The 22039-nt window shown below is 41.8% G+C and overlaps 1 protein-coding gene across 2 annotated transcripts in view; it reads left to right on the top strand.

Annotated features, from left to right (window-relative positions):
- The first annotated feature begins 18393 nt into the window (after positions 1-18393).
- The window catches only part of ADARB2 (adenosine deaminase RNA specific B2 (inactive)), a 310567-nt gene continuing 306921 nt past the window's right edge, over positions 18394-22039 (top strand). For both annotated transcript variants that reach the window (XM_040548593.1, XM_040548592.1), the window contains exon 1: positions 18394-18656. In XM_040548593.1, coding sequence (XP_040404527.1) covers positions 18557-18656 — 100 coding nt within the window. In that variant the 5' untranslated portion in view covers positions 18394-18556. The remainder of the gene's footprint in view (positions 18657-22039) is intronic.

The raw sequence follows: 22039 nt of genomic DNA, 5'->3' as shown, positions 1-22039 counted from the left end.
TTAGATAGTTCAGTACAATATTTGCTGGTTTTGCAGCAGGGTGATATTGCTAAGAAACACAGGCTGACTGAGGCAAAATACAGGAAATATACCACAGGAAACAATCCTACAGTGGGTGAAAGAGATGACTTAGACAAACTCATTGATATTCTCCATATTTTGCTTCTGTATTATGTATTATTCTATATTCTGTATTGTTTCTAATCCTATTCACACTGAGGTTTTGCAATAAACCCCTATCGACTTTAACATAATGGGAATGGGTTTGTCATGTATAAGCATGTAGTTATACTTTTCTTTTTTATAGTGTATTTGAAATGAACCATAGATGCATCCATATAAGATGATAACAAGGTATCAAACTCGGTACTTCCAATGCCAAAAATGTAAGTTTATGCTCTCTCAACTAAGTAGAATGTTCTTAGTAGAAATTAGCAGTCTAAAGATGGCCATGCACCACAGGAAAGTGCAACCCATGTCTTTGCAGACAGCGTATCTTGGGATACTTATTTTTTTAAACGACCTTAAAAAGTAAGTACAAGAAGTCAGAATGTATTTTATGAATTTGTAAATCTTATTTCACTATTGTATATATGCTCCAATGGAATGAGAAAGGCTTTTGCTTTCTAATTTGACCCTCACCCCACCTTTCCACAAGGCTAGATAAAGCTTCAATGCAATCTGATTCTTTGAGATTAAAAGGCTGATTTATCATCTTCTAACAAGAAGAATCTTGCTGTCATAGGAGGGTAGTGGGCTGATTTGGAATACCTGTCAACCAGAAAGGAAACCCCAGAAAACAAATAAAACAACCAAGAAAACTGCAAGCTTACTTACAAATTCCTTATCATTTTGCCCATATTCTAATGCAGTAAATATTTTTGACCCCAGTAGCTTTAACCAGCACAGGCAAACAAGCTTTGAATTATTGCTCTGCTGCAATGTAACAATTCCATTGCTCTGACCCTTGGTGTCTTGCAAAATACAGTAGAACAATAATTGTCAATCCTTCCTATACAATGTGTTATATTTGACAGAGGTCAGCATTAGCTACAAGACCTTTGGCTGGTGCTCAGAGAGGTAATATCTCTTCTCTAGTTCAGTTGATAAAATGTTAAATACAATCAGTGTTGGCCATGCTTTTGCACAGACAGAGATAAAAACAGTTTTTACACTGTAACGTTATTAATAGACAGAAAATAGATGACAGTATTTCATGAAGTGCTTTGGTAAATGTACTATTTAAATGTCAAAAGTTTTAATTTTTCTGAAGAGAAATGACATGATTCTTCCTTTCAATTTGCAGTATGATTAATTTAACAAGGCTTCACAGTAGGCAGAAAATAGAGGACTTTGTTATGGATCTTACGTGAGTAACGCATGAAGGAAAAAGACTGACTCATAGACATTTTGTGTCAGCGTGTGATTTGTATAAAGCAAGCACGTAATCAGACATGGAAATAAAATGCACAAGCATGGGGAAATGCTCCTCTTTGGCACTCTGCAGGAGCTGGTGGCAAGGTCAGCAGTTGCAGCTTCTGCGTTCCTCGTATGGTAAGCAATTGGTAGTTAACATTTAGCTTCGGTCGTAGAGCACACATCTTCTGTCTGTCATCCCCGAACGTTTTGATTGAAAAAAAAGACAGATATGGCATGAGTCATATCTAAGAAGAAATCAGACTTTTAGACCAGAGTCTTTTTAGACCATATGAGAGGAAAGCATTTATTTTTGTAACTCAGTTTAATAAAATTATTCCTACTGGTATATTTATAGGCTGTGCACATAAAAATGTATAATGTTGAAATTAACATTAACAACAAAAGGCTCCTCACGATTGATTTAAGTGTATTCCCTGGTCTCTATCCATACAAACAAATTACATACCATACAAACCTTTGCTTCCCACCTCTGCTGAATGCTGCTGAATATGCTATTTTGAATATGTTGTCAGCTCAGGTTCCTGAAGACTGGGGTAAAGAGAAGCCATAATGTTGGTCAAGAAGCTGCCTGTAAAAACAGTCATTTCAAAAGACAGTAATTCAGCATTGAGCTCGAGTGTCTGCTGTGATCTTCACGATAGATAAAATCAGGATATGTTTGAATCCCAGAAATCCAAACCTTTGAAAGATTTTCCTGCAGAGCACTTTGGAATTTTCTATATGCTGTGACACTGAAGGTCGCCCGAGCAGTTTGTCATTACACAGAGAAGGCTTGCACTTCTTCAGGGCACTGAGTACAAGAACAAGGGGAACATGGTGGAAAACAATGGTCTTTGATGACCATTTGTGTTATGCTTATACATACAGAAAAAATACCTCAGTTGGCAAGCTGTGCTACTGGTTACATTGGGGATGTTGGTGGAGTAAAGCATTGTTTGTGCTGAGTCCATGTAGCAGGATTTAGGCATCTTTGCTCCTCCCACCTTACCCCATCCCTATCCCTGTCCCTGCTACCTTCATCTTCACTTTCGGTAAATCTGCCAGTGACTGAGGCTCTGTCTCTGCTCATACAAAAGTCTGGTTCTACAGCAAGATAACAAAGGAGATAGTTACCTAAATGCAAAATGTGATGGAGACAAAAGAACCTGGCAGTGTTTACTGGAAAATAATTGTTGGAGTCAGCTGTCTGCATCCTTGACTCCTCCATCTCCTCCCCGTGCCCAAAGGCTGAGTTCACCTGGTTTACCTTGCAGTAAACCCCTAGTGCCTTCAGTATGTTGGTGGTGGTGTTTAACTATTTTTTTAATGTGGGATAACTAAAACACTTTAATTATGAATTTCCCAGAAATTAAATTCTGACCTGTGGCTCATGGGCTGGAAGAGCAGTATTACATTGCCTAGCCTCCATGTCCAAAGGGAAGGATCCGTGTTTCAGAGGTTCATGCTTCAAACAGCAACAATAGGCAGTGAATTTCTCACAAACAAGATGGGGGGCCAACAATGTAGTTGCTCCTCAGAAATTCAATCTCATTTGATAAAGGGGAGGACCAGGAAAGTCTCCTTCAGCAGAGGCACATTATAAGCAGCCAGGAACAGTAAGTATGGGACAAAGCATCCAGAAAGGCAAGCAAAGGGAAAACTGAATGAACATTTTCCATGAAAAAAAAAAAAAAAGAAAGAAAGAAAGAAAGAAAGAAAGAAAGAAAGAAAGAAAGAAAGAAAGAAAGAAACAACAGCAACAAAAAAAAAAGCCAGCCCCATGAATGTTTCTAAATACGTTGTGTGGAAAGAGGTAACTGTAAGCATGAACATTTCTTTTCAGACTGTAGAGGAGAGAGGTTTATGGAGCAGAGAAATCTGTTATGAGTCCTTTTTTTCTCCCTCCTACATTTGAAAAGATCAGCCCAGTGCCAAAACAGCTATCCATCCTCCTCCCTCTCAAACAGGCACCTGGCAATTAGGGCTCTGCAAAGATGCTGCACTCCCTTTGTGGCTATATGAGAAAAAAAAAAAAAAAAAAAGGAAAAAAAAAAGGGAAAAAAACACACAAATACCCATTTTCATCTTTGCATCTAAGTGCATTTATACTACAAGCATACAGGGGATTTTTCTGCAAAGACAAGGAGGCAAGGACTGTTTTTTCATCGTGTGTTTAAAAGTGAATTCTCACAGTGGGCTCAGAGCTTTGTGAGCATGTGAGCAGCTGCACCCCTGCTCTTGACTTCACAGTTTTGTTTCTGAAGAAGCCAAGCGCACTGAGCAAAGATGCACAGTTTCGTACTAAGGCAACCAGAGTGTGTACACTGATAGTTGTATGCATATATTTGTGCATTTACCAACAATGTGGCTGGGAGGGAGGGCAAAGAAACACTGAAGAAAAAAAAAAAAAAAAGTCTATTACCAGGAAGGATAAAAATTTAGTGACACAATTTAGTAAACTGTATGAAGCGTAGCGTTCTGTGCTCAGGAAAACGCCCAGATATTCAGCTTCTTATCTAAAGCATGTCCAAACTATCTGCACTTCTCGAGTCTGCAAAGCTAAACTGGAAATTGGACAAGACAGGCTTTTCTGGTATTGCCTGTTTCTGGCTTAGACAGATAGAGCCTGATACCATCTTTCTTCACACACTTTTGCGGCGCAGTTAGCCGGCCCAGGCCAGCCACAAAGCGCAGTGATGTGCAGGAGTGATAACGAAGCCCAGGATTAATTCCGGCAGGCCTCCATTTTGTTCCCAGTGGAGGTCTGGTCCCATGTGCCCAGGGCAGGATCCTGCCCCTTGCTGTGAGGAGCGCAGCCAGCCCCTGCTCCTGAGATGTCAGTGAGATGCTGGGAGGCTGAAGGCTCCATGGGTGGCTGCATGGTCTTCATCAGTGTCTGCATCTGCAGAAGGTGGACAGCCCACCAAGTTGTTTCCCTGGGGACTTCTACATAAGCAGAACAAAAATAAAAAATAAAAAATAAAAAATAAAAAAAAGGAAAAAATAAAAGCAATGGATTTTACAGATACCAAATGCATCGTCACTTGTCCTCTTGATTCCTGGGGCACCATCTTGTGTCAGCAAGTCTGCCAAACACTGTTTTTGTGGTATACTGGAGGATACAAATCCTGCTGTGGACTCCTTTGAGCCTGGGAATTACATCCACCCTGATTCAGCTGTCCAACCTCAAGAAACCAGAAGAAAAAGAGGGAAGGATTTGCTCACTGTATTGAATAAATAAATAAATAAATAAAACAAAATAGGACAAAACAAAATAAAATAAAGAGCCTGAATTTTTTTGCCTTGAATTCATTTTCATTTGTAGGTAGACACATTTGTAAGAAATTAATTGTTTCTCATAAGAGCAAAAGCAAGCAGCCACATTTAAATGACAGGAAACAAGGTTACAGAATAAATACCAATCTATGTTTACAGTGCATTAGTAAAGAAATAGAACAAGTGTTTTGTTTAACGTAGGTCTTACTTTAACCAGAAGACTGGATATTCTCAGGGCTAAAGTGAAGAAAAACATAAATAAAATTGCCTGGCATTATGAAGAGGAGGAAAGGGATGTACGAAGTGATCATAAATAGCAGAAAGTATTGATCAGTGATGGTGAAATATCAGGGAACTCTGCAGAGCACTTTCAGTTACCTCCTTGTCTTTCATTAGGTTCAAATGTTAAATTTAATCTGTAAACCTTTAAATGGGAATCAGACCAAAGAGTCTGAGTCTTGAAGACCCAAGGTTCCAGAAAACAACCACTACATTTGATCCGAATGTCAGAACAACATTGCAGAGAAGTACTTCATATCGCTGGACTTGGAAATTAAATTAAAAATCAATGAATAGTTTTTATCCATTCTTTCTCTCCTTGAATATTAAAGAGTGGGTAAGAGGCATTGTAGAAGCTGGAGAATTTGCTGTATTTAAACTGTGTGTAGTCAAAAGCTTCTGTTCTGAGTTTAAAACAAAAATATTTTAAACATCATAGATATTTCTTTAAATCTATCAAAAACACGAGTGTTTTTTTGACCTTCTTACGCATGATCCTTTGCTTTCTGTAGGAAAAGCCATGTTTCTTTGTGGGGAAAGCAGTTTTTATTAAAACAAAGCATAGAGGTTTCATCCTGTCCCGTACAGGACCCGCCCCGATGTTAACAGCCCTATTTTAATGACAGCCTTCCTAATTCCTCAGTGAATGGAGTTTTCACCGGTGTCTTGGTCCACTTGGGAGGTGGTCACTGACACTCCGGATCAGCTGCTGGCGGCGAGGGCTGCATTGTAATGCAGAACAAATGAGGGTTGGATACATGCCCTCATCGCATTCAGCCGCCACTGCTGCCACTTACAATTACAAAGGACAAGAGCAGGAGACACTTCAGCAGCGGGGAAGCATGACCTGCGAGCCGCAGCTCATTTTGCACTGCACTTATTCAATACAGCACTGCCCTATAATTTCCTATAGCATTGTTATCTGTTAGCCGTTTACACAGTCACACCTTCATTATGTCCCTGGTTGCCAGCGCTGGCTGCTTGTCACATCTATTGATTGCACTCAAGCTGCAATTTGCATGGATCACTCATGGCAGTCCTCAGACAGGCTGATGTCCCTTACAGGGGCTGAGAGACCTTGTAGGGGCTGATCCCCCTTGCAGGGGCTGATCTCTTTTGCAAGAACTGATACACCTGCTGGGGACTGAAACCCCTTACAGGGACTGATGTGCCTTATAGAGACAGATGCCCCTTCTGGGGACTGAAACCCCTTTTAGGAACTAACACCCCTACCAGGGACCAATATCCCTGCCAGGTACTCACATGTCTTGCAGGGACTGATAGCCCTGCTGTGAACTGATGCTCCTTAGGGGGATTGATACCCTCATAGGGACAGGTACTTCTTGTAGGGTACTTCTTGTAGTCCCCCTTCTGGGGACTGAAACCTCTTCCAGGGAATGATGTCCCTTTGGAGAGTGCAGCAGCCAGCAGAATACAGGCCAGGGAAAATCATGTCCCCAAGCACCCTATCGGCACTGAATGATTGTAGAGGCAAATCCAGTAAAACCTATTGCTCTCCTTCACTAGGTGGAGACTTTAATCACAGAATTAATGAAGGACAGAGCAGGTCACCAGAGCTAGGAGGGTTTTGGGGTTTGTCATCCCCTGTCCTGCTGTAGCACCTGACTGTGATCAGGAAGGGAAGGGGCTGGGGGCTCTGGGCTGCTCCCCTCAACAGCTGGCAGCCTGTGCAAGGATCCCAACAACCCCATCCATGAGGATCACAGATATTGCCCTTGCCCTGCAGCATACACAGTAATGGGTACATGCAAATCACTGTGATAGCTGCTAGGAGCTCAATACTCAAATGCCTCTGTTGGTTATTTGGTATTACCTGCTACAGCTATTGGGTGAGTGTTTTAGTGCTGAGGCTTGAGGAAAGACTGAGACACAGGGAACAGGAAAGGAAAATTGGATGAGACATCTCAGCATTGTCTGTGCTGCAGTAGGCTTTCTCTTTTCCTGCCATAATGAAAGACAAACTAAGTTGGCCTGTGAGCCTGAGAGTGTCTCCCACAAATGCAAGCTGGTATCAGCAAACACCACTGCACATGCCAGGACAAGAATGTCCCACGGCTGAGGTGCAGTACGTCCTGAACCTGGGATACCGTGCTCTGAACATGAGTGTATGTGTGAACCTGGCTCTTGTGGGACTTTTGCTGGATCCAAAGAGATGTGATTCTCAATTCTGCCTGTGCTGAATTCAGTAGTAACCGGTCTGCTGCCTCTGGTTAAAGCAGGACCGGATGTGGTAACAGAAGCAACTCAAGATCTCTGCCCAAAAATTGTTTACGTGGGTACACAGGCAGAGGACAACAAGGTGATCAGGTGGGGCTGAGAGAAGTGTTAATTGCTACGTTCCAGGAGGAATATCAATAGTCTCTTGAAAGGTTTGGTGATTCATTTGCCCTTTCTCTCCTATGCCTTTGTGTTTCAGCAAGAGGTTTTGTGAGATTTTGGCTGCAGAAGGAAAGAATCCAAGCTATCTGGACCAACTATGGTAGCTCGGCTGGATAACAAAACCCTCGCATTACTGCAGAGCAGTCAACTACGTAAACCTTTTCAAATCCTCTCCACAAGTAGAGTGCAGATAAAAGCAGGCAGCAAAATGTTTCTGAAATTATCTGTGATGGAGTAAAATCATGCATCATTTCATGAGGGATGCTGAATCAATGCTTATTACTAACAAGTAAGGTGTTTAAATCTTTCAACGGGTATGGGAAGAATAGAAAGAGAAGGGAGCGACTGAGATGAGCACAGTAAATTGTAACATGAAGTTAAAATAAATCCATCCTAATTATTAGTATTTTAAATTGTAACATATATATTCCTGATCACTCTCTAGCTCTTCCTTTTAGTTTATGACATTGGTTAACTTACTGATCTATTCACTTCATTTGTGTTTTGTCTTCCCCCTTTATCTCGTTGTCATACACAGTGTTTTAAAGAAATGACACTAGTGCATCTGGAAGCCAGAGCTTGTAGAAAAAAAAATAATAAAATCTAATCCTGTTAAAATGGTGGTAATTGAGAATTTTGTCACTGTCCTAAGGGGATGAAAGTCAGATAGTTAAACCTAAAAACAAGAAGTAGCATTTGAAAATTAATTCTGAAAAAAAGCCAAGTATGCCTCAGTTTGGTGTTAATTATTTCATAATTTCAACATTAAATAATATGTAACGATTCTCATTTCAGAAATTTTCAGTATCTGCACTAATTTTCAGTATCTCCACTATTTCAGTATCTGCTCTAATCTGTGTTAGTGTAAAATATTATCATTTTATTTTCTATTGTATCGAAGTAGATGATATTAAACTACTGGCTTCCTACATACAGCTGAGCCTGCAGTTGTTTTGGTTGGTTTTCTTCTGTAAAGCACTACTACACCTCTATTCCCAGCCAGAAGGTCATGAAAGTCATAATAACCCGGCCACTTACCCTTCACTCTTCCTGCAATACAGAGCAACATGGTGTTGCTTTAAAAATTTACACTAAGGTCATGGTCTGGGAACCAAATAAACCCTTGCAAGCAGTGGAGTGCAGGGGTCTGTGGTGACAGGTTATCCATACAGCAGTGGTACTGTGCAGTGCTGCCAATGGAGACAGGGCGGGCCATTTTGAGACCCCACGTAGCTGACGTACCACATGGCTTCTGACCTCGGATAGTCACAGGTAATTAAATTTTTGAAAGGACTTTGAAACTAGCTAACTCAAAAGTAAGACACGATTGACAGGTGTGCTGGACTTGAGGGGAGGGGTGCTTCTCAGGCAAAGCTCATCCTGGTAGAAATCAGGCTGCAACATCGGTCTTTTTGGGTGAGCTGAGGCACCGAGGCAGATGAGGGGATAGAGAGGAAGAATCCTGCTAAAACTTCTTAAAATCCTGACGGGCTCTAGGTCAGGCTATCAGCATGAAACATGTTTTCTATCCACATTGTCCTCTGAGCTCAAGGAAACTATATTCTCAGCCTTCTATCTCAGTATGATTAAGGAGGCATCCTGTACAATAAACGCCGCTCTAAATTATGATTTTTCAATATTTGTAGTTTTACCCAAAAGTTTTTATGTGAGTTGTTTAAATCCAAGAACAATGGTGAAGATAAAAGAGCAAGAAAGCTTTCTTGTGCTATTTCAGTATTTGCTGAAACTAATAATTCAGTGTCGTATGTGATGATGTAGTGAGTCAGCAAACGTGAAATATCTCAAGGGAGCTCTTTGTTCTGCTATTTTTTTTCCAGCCAGTGCTTCTGGTTGTCAACAGAAAAACATAAAATACATTTCCAGATTCTAAATAAAGCATCTTATGTATGATCCTAATACTTCTTGCTGAAAAAGAAAAAAAAAAAAGAAAGAAAATGAAGAAAACTAAGTCAAGCACTGATGTAGAATTTTCTTTAACTGCTTTCCCCTTTGTAAAAGATTTAATAGGAATCTTGAGCATTTGAAAAGAAGGATATTTATGAAACTGATTTTAAAAATGGGGAAAAAAAAAACAACGAAGATAATATTTTATAACCCAGGATACTATTTTCTATTTTACATTGATGTCACTTCAACTTTCCTCTCTTTTCTTTCTCTTTTATTTTCACACTGGATTTAGTTTCTAATAAATTCTAGGGAGAAATGAGCCACAGCCATCCAGTTTTTCCCATTTTTAAGAAAAAGTCTACTATTGCCAATTTTGACTACCTTTAGTGTTAAAAGTAACTCTGTTTATGTTGCCCACAATTCACTCAATATTCAACTAACCTGTGGAAAAAAAAAGAAAGGTATTTCTGAAATGTACTCATTTCTACCATCTGGAGGCCTGTCTTTTTCCAGCATGTGCAAAGAAGCACAGGGTGACAAGATTCTTCACTTAGGTCTCTAAGAGTTCACATCTGCCAATTTTATTCAGCAGCTGCCCAGTAGTAAAGAGAAGTTCATTATTTTAAAATAAATCATGTCAGTTTGGCTAAGCTTTTATTTGATACAGCACTTGTGTTTTAAGGCTTCAGTGGCTGACTGTCATTGTCATCCTGATGTAAAGCTGATCTTTACTGGTATGACACATAGAAAGTAATGCCTGAATGCAGATTCAGTGAGAAAAACTCAGAGAAGGTCTTCAGTGGAGGGCATAGGCAAAAACTTCAGGCTGAAGGACTCCATAGCTACTATTAATTAGCACAGTAATTGGCAGAACCACTGTGTCCCTAGGGAACCATGTACGAAGTACAATGAGTTTACCTACTTCTTATATGAATGAAGGGTTCATCACTGAGATGGACATGTTGTGCTTCAATAGTTTTACCAGGTGTCTTAAAATAACTTCTCACGCCTCCATCTGTTTGTTGAATTTGGACTGAGATTTGGGTCTGCTGAATCATCTAGAGAGATCATGTTGTTTGCTGGGGCTTCTGGAGCAAGGGACACACACAGACTAATTACTGTTATTGCTGCCTCTCTTGATGCCTCTGCTTCTCTTGATGCATATTTTGTATCTGTTGTTCATTTTTGCAACTGCTTGAGTTTCTGTGGCTTGTCTGTGGATCCTGGGTGGGGTAAACATCATTATCCTTCAGTGGTACAGTTTTTGAAAAGGCCTCCTTGCCAGCACTCTTAGGAATCTCTTTTTTTCTTCAGACATGCTTGAGCACCTCTACTTTCCAGGTGCTTACCTGAGATCAGGTTTGGATGAAGGAAAATCAGTTGTAGTGCAGGGAAATTAAGGGGAAGTTGATGTTAGAGGTATAGGATAAACCTGTAACATTACTGACTGCACTGGATTATACCTTCTCCTTACTGAAGATAATACGATGAGTTTATTTTTTGACTCAGAAGCTGCTACTGTTTTCTCAGTGGTGCTGGTGGATATTAGTTTAGGGCTGTGATTACAGTTATATCTCCTTGATATTTCTTTATTCACATTATAATATCATCTAGACATCTCAAGCAAGATTTGGGGTCCATACTTGTACGAACTGCACCTAGCCACAAGCAAAAGACAGCATTTATCTCAATAGTGGATAGACAAACCAACGGAACAAAAATTACAGGGAGCAATGTGGCTCATTGTCATTTTGTAGAGCATAAATGACTTACCTCATCTACAATGACTTCTAGAGCTGAGACCTGACTTCAGACTGGGGATGTTTCGATCTTGCACCAGTTCCACGATGATACTGTAATACAGGATGGATGTCTATGAGAGGAGCCTTCAGCAAAGTGATACCCACCTACATTTAGCAACATGTCATCATTTACAACAGTCATAGTGAAGAAAGGGACCCACAAACTGATGAGGGTGGCAATAAAGAGAAAAATAACCAGAATTTCAAGCTAAATTTAAACTATTCTATCTATCATATTGGAAATAAAATGCACAATATTGTTTGGTAGTACTAGGAAGCCATTATGTTTTTCTTTTTTTTTTCTGTTGGCGTTATGTATCCTCTTCGCTTCTGACTTCTGAATCACCATACTATGCAATACAGACAAGCTTCCCCAGGCAAACCACTGCATCAGAAGGTTTATCAGGCGGATGTGCAGAGACAAAGAATTCTTTGTAAGCTCTTCACTAGAGAGTTTCTAAGCTAGCTCATTCAGAAAAACATAGATTTTTTTTTGCTGAATGGCCTCATTCTGTCTGTCTGCTGTAGGATGCTCAGTATAAGCTGTAGGGCTTTACAAATCTTAGAAAGTTGTGGTTGACTGGTACTGCTGGCCAAGTATTAGAAAGCACGTTTAAATACAGAGGTGCTCTTTTATTTTCATGCATTTTTCTGCATTTACATCCTGAACCATTGCTTTTGGCTGTGCCATGATTATATGTCATCTTAATCAGAATGCCTTTTCAAAAAAATATGTTTAAAAGTAAGGTGACAAAACTGCAGTGAAATACCTTTTGTAAAGCAATAGGATATCACTGAAGCCTGATGAATCTGCTAGGGAATCTAACCAGAGGTTAATGCAATTTACCTGATGAATCTGCTAGGGAATCTAACCAGAGGTTAATGCAATTTACCACACTACTCTTATACTAACTGTTATCGCACCTTAGCTTCAGCCGCTGTCGTTAACAAGGTCAATGACTGGTGCTGGAGGTCTAAAGGAACAGGCTATAAGACTAAACAAATGCATGCCTGCAAATGCAAACTTTAGTCAAATTATACTTCTGTAATAACTTCTTTAAACTCTAGCACATTGAATTACAGAAATAATGCTGTACAATAACTATGCTATAGTATTTTTCAGTACTGCCTTATTTCTCTACAAAGCAGTTACTGCATGATTGCTCTATAAAGCATTTTTAGAGTCCCAGAGAAGTTGGTTATGGTTTCTCATGACATAGGCAAGCAGCATTCATTTTAGAAGATGGTTGAGTCTTTCATCAAAAACTTTGCAAGTCTTTGCAAGCCACCCAGCTGCTAGGAGGAGAATTTATTCATAATGTAATTTCTGCAAGATTTCCAAACTGGAAAGATTAGGGTGAAAAGTATATTGTATGCAAACAGCCCCTGGTCATTTGAGATTTCCTTAATCCCCTGCGGAAAACATTTGCATCCGTACTTAACTGATGAAAAAGCTTCCAGCACAGAGAAATGAAGGTCTTCATTTTTAAGTCTGGCCACTGTTTTAGATGCTTCTTGAGTGCCACATTTCTCAGGCTGAGGCAACTGCACCAGAAGGCCAATGCCACAGTTCGATCCCTCAGGAATTCCTTGCAGCCAGCCACCCACAGAGGAGGTCTGGGGACCCACCAGTGACACTGGCACTGGACCCACTGGTCCTGCTCAAGGCTAATCCCGTGCCCCCCTGCTCTGCCCTCAGCCAGTGGTGGGATACGCACAGGGCAAACAAACAGGGCTGCAGTTCCTTGCTCTGGGCAGGCATGCTGCGGCACAGGGAACATCCCCCCGGCAGATTCTGTGTTTCAGGTGGGTTATTCAAATGATGTAAAGAGACAAAAATGATTTTTTCAGGATTTCGATATCAGAGAACAAATACTGCATAATTAAAATATAATAATGCTTAGCTGATGTAGCATTGATCCATTTTCAAGTGCTTAAAGAAAGAGTGTACCTACTTACCTTTCCGCATATTGGGAAAGTGGCATGGAAAGAAACCCGATCGATGGAGGCTTACAGAAAGTCTGTGACCAAGTTAATGCCACACGAGCAAACCAACAATGATCAGGCTGAGCCAGGACTGTAACACCTGAAGACAAAATAAGGATTCAGACATCCCTGCTTTGGAAACACCTTCATTCCGTGTTTTGGTTTAGTTTATTACAAACACAGAAAACATGATTAAAATCAAAAGCATTTCTGGTGATGAGGTGTATCTCTACTCCCCTCCAGAGTCAGAGCTGCTGAGTTATGTTTTAATATGCCAACACAAACATCTTTCAGAAAGTTTTGTTTCATCTCCAGAGACTGCTGCTGTTTTGCATGGCATATACAGACTTACTAATTACAATGATTTGCAGTCTTTGACATCTAGGTATTTTTCCCATTAAAGAGAGCATTGTCTGAGCAGCTTTGAAATGTTTACCTTATGCTTATCAGGGAGTTTGACACGCCTTGCTGCTGGCATGCTGCACAGCGTGGCGAACCCCTGTCAGGCTGGATGTGGGACCCACCAGAAACAAGGGGAAGAGGGGGACCTTCTCCTGTGGGAGCTGAGTCCCAGCTCCTGTGGCTTTTCCACAGCAGTGCATTGCAACCTGAATGCCTTGGTTCTTCTGCAGTAAAATCCTTTTAGCGTTGTCTTAACCTCCTGATATCCAACACCACAGCATCAGCCAGTGTGGGCTATTTAACATACAGGAAGGTGCAATGCTGGCAGACAGGACCACCCTGCAGTAAGGCTTTTGACTGGTAAACTTGATGCACTGAATATGGATCCATATCCTCATTGCTTCATCACCACCCTGCGATGTTTGGCCCCAAAGCGAAAGTGGCTTTTGCTGCAAATAGCCACTCCTCGTAAGTAGGGCAAGAGTGGATTAGTGCAGGCGTTTTGCGGCAGAAGGCTCTGGAGTCTCACCTGCGCAGCCACACGATTGCGTTCACGTCCTGCTTTAATGCCCTTAAGCATGTTTTATCTTCCAAATTCTAAGGGATCTCACTTTTTTTCTCCACCTACACAGGCAGGAGGGAGCAAAAGCAAGCAGAAATGGGGTGGGGAAGACGGGAGAAAACTGGAGCATTGCTGCCACATCCCCTTCCCCCCCAAGGAGCCTGCAGGGCCTGTGTGCTCACAATCAGCATGTTACAAAGGTCTTCGTGATGGCCTGCTGTGCTCAGTGTCCCCAGCTCCTCATGGAAGGGGTGGTGCAGCTGGAAACTGGGGAATACTGCAGCCAGGAGGCCCCTCCTGCAAGGATTTGTGCACATCCCAGGATGTGAACAGGCTGGAGCTTGCTTCTGCTGCTGGCTGTGCTGCTCTGGAAGGAGCACCCACTGCAAATACCGCAACCCTCCTGTGGAGCATCCCTGATGTGTCTTAGATGAACAACCCCATTTTTAAACATTTTCATTTCATTTTCAAGTTCAGTGCAGCTTTTTTCTTCTTCAAAAAAGTTTGTTTCACACACAATTTTTGTAATATCATGACTTTGAAAATTAAGTTACTCCAAATTTTAGAAAAATAAAAAAACACAGAGGGATAAAGAAATAATGGATTTCATATTTATTTCATCTAAATATTTTTATATAAAAAAGTTCTGGCCACCCATAATACTGATGAATTTAGTATTCAGATTTGGATAACTTTCCCAAAGCTGTGTTCTTGGAGTTGCTTATCTGAGCTGTAAGTTGCTGAAATGGGGATGGGCTGTTTTTTGTCTTCATACATTTTCTTTTTTCTCCATTTCTGTTATTTATTAACTCTACCATGCATTTTTAGGTATGGCAATTTATGTGTCAATGTATAATTAAGGTGCGCATTCTGGCATCTGGTTTCATACTCTCTCCCCAACATATTCTCACAGTCCCAGTCAGTCTTCCAGTTAATAAACTTCTTGGCCCGTCCTTCAGCTCTTGAATTTTGAGAGAACTTGAGTGAAGAAGTGAATTGTCACAAGGCTGGCAAAGCCTGGACTCCTTGCTTGGGTATTTCCAGTGCTGGGAGACCTATGTTACAGAAACAGGAATATTGGTTTTGACATACGGGCTGGGATGGGTTGCGGTGGGTCACAAGAGAAGTCACCACTCCTCAGACCAGACAGAAAACAGTCTTTTACGTCAGAAGTCATGTTGTAAGTCCCCCTACCTCTCTGATTCACCTAAGTCTACGCAGGTGGCTACGCACTAGTGTAGTGTGACTCTGCAGGCTGTAATGCAAGGTCTGTAAAGTTACTACCTTTAGTAGCCTGAAACACTTCAGCTGGAAGGTGATAAACATAACGACCTTCCCAGCCCGAGGAGATGGGTGAAGTTCTGCGCTGCTTTACTCTACAACAAGGAGCGTGTAATACCGCTGATGATCATTACCAGGGCACGCAGGAATAGCCGTAATTTCTGTGGGGCACTGAGGCTATCGAGTGCATTGGCCACTAGTGGGCATGAGCACATAATGGAAAGAGAGGTGGTATTATTTTAGAAGTTATGTTTTTTTCTGACTCACTGATACTGCTTATGTATTTCTTGGATTGGGCTTATGTCACTGCCTTTACCATAGTGCTTGAAATCATATACATGCTTGCCTGGGAGGAGAGACAGACCCAGCTGCACAGGACTGGTAACCTTGCACTGAAGATAAAAAAGGGTGTTGAAACAGGGGGTGTCGCTGGGTGAAGAAGGTGACTCCTTCCACTGTGGAGAACAAGAGGAATAAACAGCACATTTAAGGAATCCTATTGACTTTGTTGTTGGATACTACTGAAAGTGACTGCCTTTCACCTCAGCTCATGTCCGAGGGGAGACCTTCCCCCAGCATGACTTCAGCTGTCTTCATGCCTTCACCAGAGTAGTGCCTAGAACTGAAAGTATTTCATGAAATTGTTAGCGCTGAGGGAGAGCTGCCGAGAATTGGTAAACTGTCACATTTTTCAGGTTGGCTTGGTAGCACGCCTTATCTAGGGACTGGCAACACCACCTAGACAGTCTATCCTCTTACACTTCGGATTTCCTGTTAGAGTCTTTTTAAGAGAATAATTAAATGGTATCAGAAAGAAAATCTTCAGAAACTTTAAAGAATGTGTTGAGCTTGAAGCAAGTCCTAAGAATGGGTAAATGTTCTAGGACGCTCATTTTGTTTCTAACTGGGCCTTGCTTCTCATTTAGATCCCTAATGGATAAAGCACAGATTGGTACTGAAGCACAGAAAGCACTGTTTTCTAAATCCGGCTTCTAAATCGAGTGAGTTAAGTTCCAGACTGGATGCGAGTTTGATATGCAGTTGAATGTGTGGCTGAGTTTTGCAGTAGCATTATTACTGCACATGCAATACAAGTTTTCATTATATTAATAGACGAGTCAGCTGTGGTGAGAACAACAAAAAACAGAAGGAAAAGGGGAGAAAGGCTAAAGGCTGAAGGCTCAAGCAAAAAAAAAAGAAAAAATAGTGATTGTCTCTCTTGCTTCCCACAGACTTTTTTTTGTTTGTTTGTTTGTTTTGTGTTTTTTTTTCCTGAAATAAAGAGAAGCTTTTAAAGAGATGTTTACTTAAGCTGTGGTTCAAAGATTTGACTCTTTTGGGTGATGTGTATGATGTTTTGGGTATGATGTTGCAAAAAAACAGCAGCCATTAACCCGTAAAAGCTGTGCATCTAAAAATCTGCTTCCATACAGGGCATCCCAAATTATATCTGACGCCCAAGCAACGCTGGTCAAAATTCTCAGGCTCTTACCTTAGCTAGTAAGGTACAGGGGCCAGTTCTCTTCTGTGCCTTGTGCTGTGCCGCATAGCTAAAACTGGGGGTACACAGGGCATGCTTGCCACAAGCGGCAACGGTAAACCTGCTCCTCAGAGGATGGGGTCCAAGAGGTGACATCGTCTCGGTTCAAGACTGTCATCCAAATCCTGGCTTAATTGAGCATTTTTTGAGATTTTCATGGAAATGCTGTTAACCTGAAAAACCTGTGTTTCGTGTAGCTCTGCTTAATCCAAAACCGACAGAGGCCTAAAGCAGCCAAACGCAGAGGGTTTCTAATAGCTGGGAGAGTCGCAGTGGAAGTGCTGAGCAGCAGGCGCTGGGTAACCTACATTCCGACAGAGGAAGTTTTAGATTAAAGGAGTTCTGATAAACAGGGTTTTACTGTGCTCCTCCAGCCGACTACAAATAGAGTTGGCACTAATGATGACATTAATTATTTAGCATATTTTTTTCTTGACATTCTTCTGTTTTCCATTCACTGCCTATGATTCCGAATGCATATTTTTAACTTAGATAATAACTAAGGATGGAAGAGTATAGAAGCAGCAAGTCTCTTGTAACTTAAAGCAGTATCTTATCTGTGGCATACGCTGGCTTTTTGTAACGAACGCGTAACGCTCTGTAGTCAAGCTTTTCAGAGGAATGCTGGTGTCATCTTCCTCTCGGTAAAAGCCCCTCTGCTCCCGACACGTTAATTGCACAGTTGCCTAAATGAGGCACTGCAGAGTGTTAATGTATCAGCCTGAGTGACAACACACTCCTCTTTTCACAGGGCTTTTGCCCTTGATCGTGAATTTAGCGAGTACCTTAAAAATAAGCGGAGATTCAAGGGGAATCATTACACTTAGCCTCTTGCGTAAGGCTTGTGGGTACAGGGATCCTTCGACAGTAACTCGTGCTCTTTCCCTGGAAACAATAAGCAATTGGTGAAGTAGTTGGCAAGTGCTGGGTTAGGGAAGGATGCAGCGGCCGTTCGTGTGTGTCTGGAAGCAGAGTATTCAGCATCCACATGGTTTGAAGAGAAAAATAAATAGGAAAAAGAAAAAAATAAATAGGAAAAAAAGGAAAAATAAATAAAAGAAAAAAATAAATAAAAGAAAAAGGGGGAGGAAAGGGGAAAAAAAGGAAAAAAGGAAAAAAAGGAGGAAAAAAGGAAAAAAGAAAAAAAAAGGGGGGGGGGGGGGGGAGAAAAGGGCTCGGGATGCTGCCTGCAGGAGTCCCCTGGCCAGCCGCCCCGGGCAGGGTGCTTCTCCTGGCTTCGGGGCTTGCTCGGGCTCCGGCCCGGGGGGAGCGGGTTTTGGGGCGGCGGGCTGGCGGCGCTGATGTCAGCGCAGGGCGGCGGGAGCGATTGGGCTGCGGGAGACCTTGCAGCAGCAAATCCGCCCCCCTTCCCCCCCCCCCCCCCCCCCCCCCCACGCCTCCCCCAGACTCCTCACCGTCGGTTCCAAAGCTCGGCCGGCTGCGGGCAACTCGTAGAGGTGCCAAAAAAAAAAAAAAAAAAAAAAAAAAGAAGAAAAAAAAAAAAGTGGGCGAGGGGCCGGCCCGGCTGCCCCCCGCCCCCGGGCATCGCCCCGGCCCGTCGGGGCGGAGGAGCGACCCCTCGCCGCCACGCCGGGCAGCGCCGCCCTACACGGCGCCCTATAAAAGCCGCCTCCAGCGAGGGGGGAAGCTCGGCGTGAGGAGAAGGGACAGGAGCGGGGCTGCTCCGGCCGGCTTCGGGCCATGACATCCGTCCTGGGCAGCAGCAGGGCGTCGGGGGGGCCGAGCGGCCAGCTGAAATGCAAGCCCAAGAGGAGGCGGAGGAGGAGATCCAAGAGGAAAGGTAAGGGAGATTTGTGGGTTTTTGCCTTGTTTGTTTGTTTGTTTGGGTGCTTGTTCATGCCGCCCGCTCCGCGGACACGCTGGTCATTGTCTGGGGATGGAGTCCACCGGTCCCGATGGGGCTCTCCCCGGGGGGACTCGGCCAGAGGGGGGTCTCCGCACCCCCCTCGCTCCCCACTCTTTATTTGGGGCCGCGGGGGGCTCCCTCTGGTGCATCAGCCCCGGTGTCCCGCTGTGGAGGGGCAGAAAGCGGCGCCAAGCCCCCCGGCTGCAGGCAGGCGATGAGCCCCACACCGCCCCTTTTTGGCTTTTTCCCACCTTTTTTTATTAAGGTCTGCCAAGTTTTGCTATTCTGGGGGCTGTTCCGCTTCCCCAAGCAAACCTTTGTTAGGAAAGCGCTAATTGTCATGAGCATGAAAAGTAAAGCTACAGGGTGTCACTGCAAACAGGGAATGTACCCTAGATAAAAGCTCTTCTGAAGTCCTGTTTTCTCCTGTAGAGAGGATGACACACTACTGCCTGGTTTCTGATGTTTTTTTGCCTGAAAAAGCCGAAGTTAACAGACTGAGCGCTTTAAAGTGAAACGATAGGGGAAGCGGGTCCGGAGATGGGCAGGTGCAGCGCATCCGCTTGCAGTGATGCCAGCTCCAAGGGTGCCGCTAACCAGAAAATGTCACCCAGCCCATCGCTGTCACCAGTACCTGGGACTAGCACAAGTTCCATCGAGCGGGCACTTGGATACATTAGTTCTGCTGATTTCAGAAGCCCTCCTTTGGAGACATCATTAGCTAGGAGTCTCTTGGTTATTGATTATGTTGAAGCCAATAAGTGTGTTATTGGGGAACTTTTTAGAAGGGTGTCAAAGCAGGTTTTGTGTGAAAATGGGTCAAATGCCGGATGCTGAAGTGTATCATACAGTTGTCACTGTTTCAACTTTCATGCCTGAACTCTCAATATCCATAACTGTAGTAACAAACAGTGACCTGAGCACAAGAGGGAACAGCAGGCATGCAAATGTGCTCGTGCTTCCAGTAGGTGTGTATTCTTGTCTCGCTACTCGGCATCTTTAGCGTGCTGTAACAGCTGGTGATAAAGGCTGTGTTTTACACTATTGCCAAACAAATTTTGAAATATTAAGCGAAGGGAGAGCTGCCATTAAATCTGCTTCTATTTAAGTTGTGCTCTGCAGACGTATGTTGTATTTGGTCAAGCAAAACAACTTTTCCAGAGGTTTGCAAACTTTGCCTAGCCTTAGCTACCCTGTGCTTGGCCAAGAGAAAAGAGTGGTCATTAATCCATGCAGTGGGGAAAAGGTGCTTTGTTATAAAGGTAAACTATATGTGTTGTTTTTCTTTCTAAGAAATAGACAAAAGTGAGGGGCTTTCAGTAAGGCTTTTTTGCTGCTTTCTTTGTTGCCAAATGTTTTGCTGAAATAAGGTGGAAGTTGAATGCTGTAACAAAACACAAAAACTTGCTAAATAATAACTTGGTAAATGCAGTTATTTGCAGAATGCACAGCTGGAGGTTGATGGCATTCGAGAAAGTACTTGTCTGACCAGTATCAATGAGAGTGCATTTGAAGCATTCGTTTTTTATTCCTTCAAACATGCTATCCTAACCACTTTCCAACCAGTTGGTTAGTATACTAATTATAGGGAGCAATGCTTGTGTTTGTATGATTTTTATCTTTTGTATATAACCACCCTATATATTCATTAACAATACACATTCCTGTGAATTTATGTTGGCAAAAATGGCTTTAACTTATGGTAAGCCAAGTATAAAACCTGTTAGATATGACTATTACTATAGTTTATTTATATATATATATATATATATATATATATATATATATAAAATTTGGTGTTAACTAATACAAAGGTGTTGCTTAACAAACTGGCTCTCTTGGAGACTTGTCAAGCCAATGTTTAGTAGGCTCACAAATTACTACATCTTCATGAGAATTAATGTGGGCTCCGCTGTTTTGCAGATTTGATCTATTTAATAGCTTGTGAAAAATCTTTTTATGTAGTTACACCTAAGGCATCTCCTTTAAACAGCTCTCCAGCATGTATTTTGTTATTTATAGTAAAAACACTTTTAGAAGATGCTTTAAAGTATGTAACTATGTCTATATATTTACACATAGACACACAGATACCTATGGACACATGTACACAAAGAAATTCATTGTAGTCTTAAATTTAAATGGAATAGTAATCAGAGTAAGGAAATAATATTGCCTTTCACATCCCCACTGTTCAGGGAGGTGCGCTCAACAGACTTATACGCTAATATATCAGAAGTGTTAAATGTGAACCGTGCTTAAAAACAGTTTGAAACGTTGCCTCATAGCACATCTAGGAATGCATAGCAGTAGAAGCAAATACTATTATCTATTTAATAACATTATTTTTACCTCTTTGGATTTAAACTCTGTGGTTTTAGTCATGTCTTTGTCCTGGGTAGTGTGAATTACAAATTAAGGTATCTGGGTATAGCATTTTGCTCCGTTCCTTCTAAATCAGAGCATCCAGGTATAGGAGTTTTGGGACAGTAAGCAAGTTCAAGCAAGGAGAGCAAATGTTCTTCAAATAACTAAATTTCCATGTGTGTTTATGACAAACAATAAAACCCACGTGCCGTGCTGCAAAAGACAGAATTTCCCTATATGCAAATAGAGCACTGAAGACCTCGAGTGTGATTCCAGTGTGCAAAGACATAGTCCTGTAATTAATTTGTGTGCACCTTATTTTAAGCATATGAAATCCAGAAAACTACTCAGTATAAATATTCTACCTTGATGAGTTAACATTAAATGTCCGTGCACAGAATATCACATTGCAGGTGTGTATTAGCCCAGTGATTTCATTCAGTTTTACACTACTTGCAGAAAGCGTGTTAAAAACTAAATTGGCTGGATATTTATAGCTTTTTGTTAAATTAGTATAGGTAGGAATCTTTTCATTGTCACTTAGAAAATCAGTATGTTAACTCCCAGGGGAGTTAATTTCTTAATTTCTCAGAGACCTAATGCAAAATAAATACAGATGGTTGCTAGAATACCTGAATACTAACTCTGTGTAAAAGCAGAAATAGATATTTCTTTCTATTTATTTTTTGTGGTTATAAAATGACCAGAAGTTAGAAAACTCTGCCTAATGATTTAAAGAAATAATTTCTAAATTTTTAAATCCTTAAAGGAAATTGCTGGATTTGTGGGTTCTTGTTGTGTTTTCCCCAATGCTTTGGAACATGGCAGAGTATTGGCAGAATTGAGCACAGTGGCTTCAGCATGTTTTATACGGACTTGCTAGCCTGCGGTACAGATTTTGGAAAGAAAGCTTGTGTTCTGAGATGAGTGATTAAGAGTAGGCCGAACAA

The sequence above is a fragment of the Cygnus olor genome, chromosome 2 (assembly GCF_009769625.2).
Source record: "Cygnus olor isolate bCygOlo1 chromosome 2, bCygOlo1.pri.v2, whole genome shotgun sequence".
Lineage (NCBI taxonomy): Eukaryota > Metazoa > Chordata > Aves > Anseriformes > Anatidae > Cygnus > Cygnus olor.
This window is presented reverse-complemented; position numbering and strand designations above follow the sequence as displayed.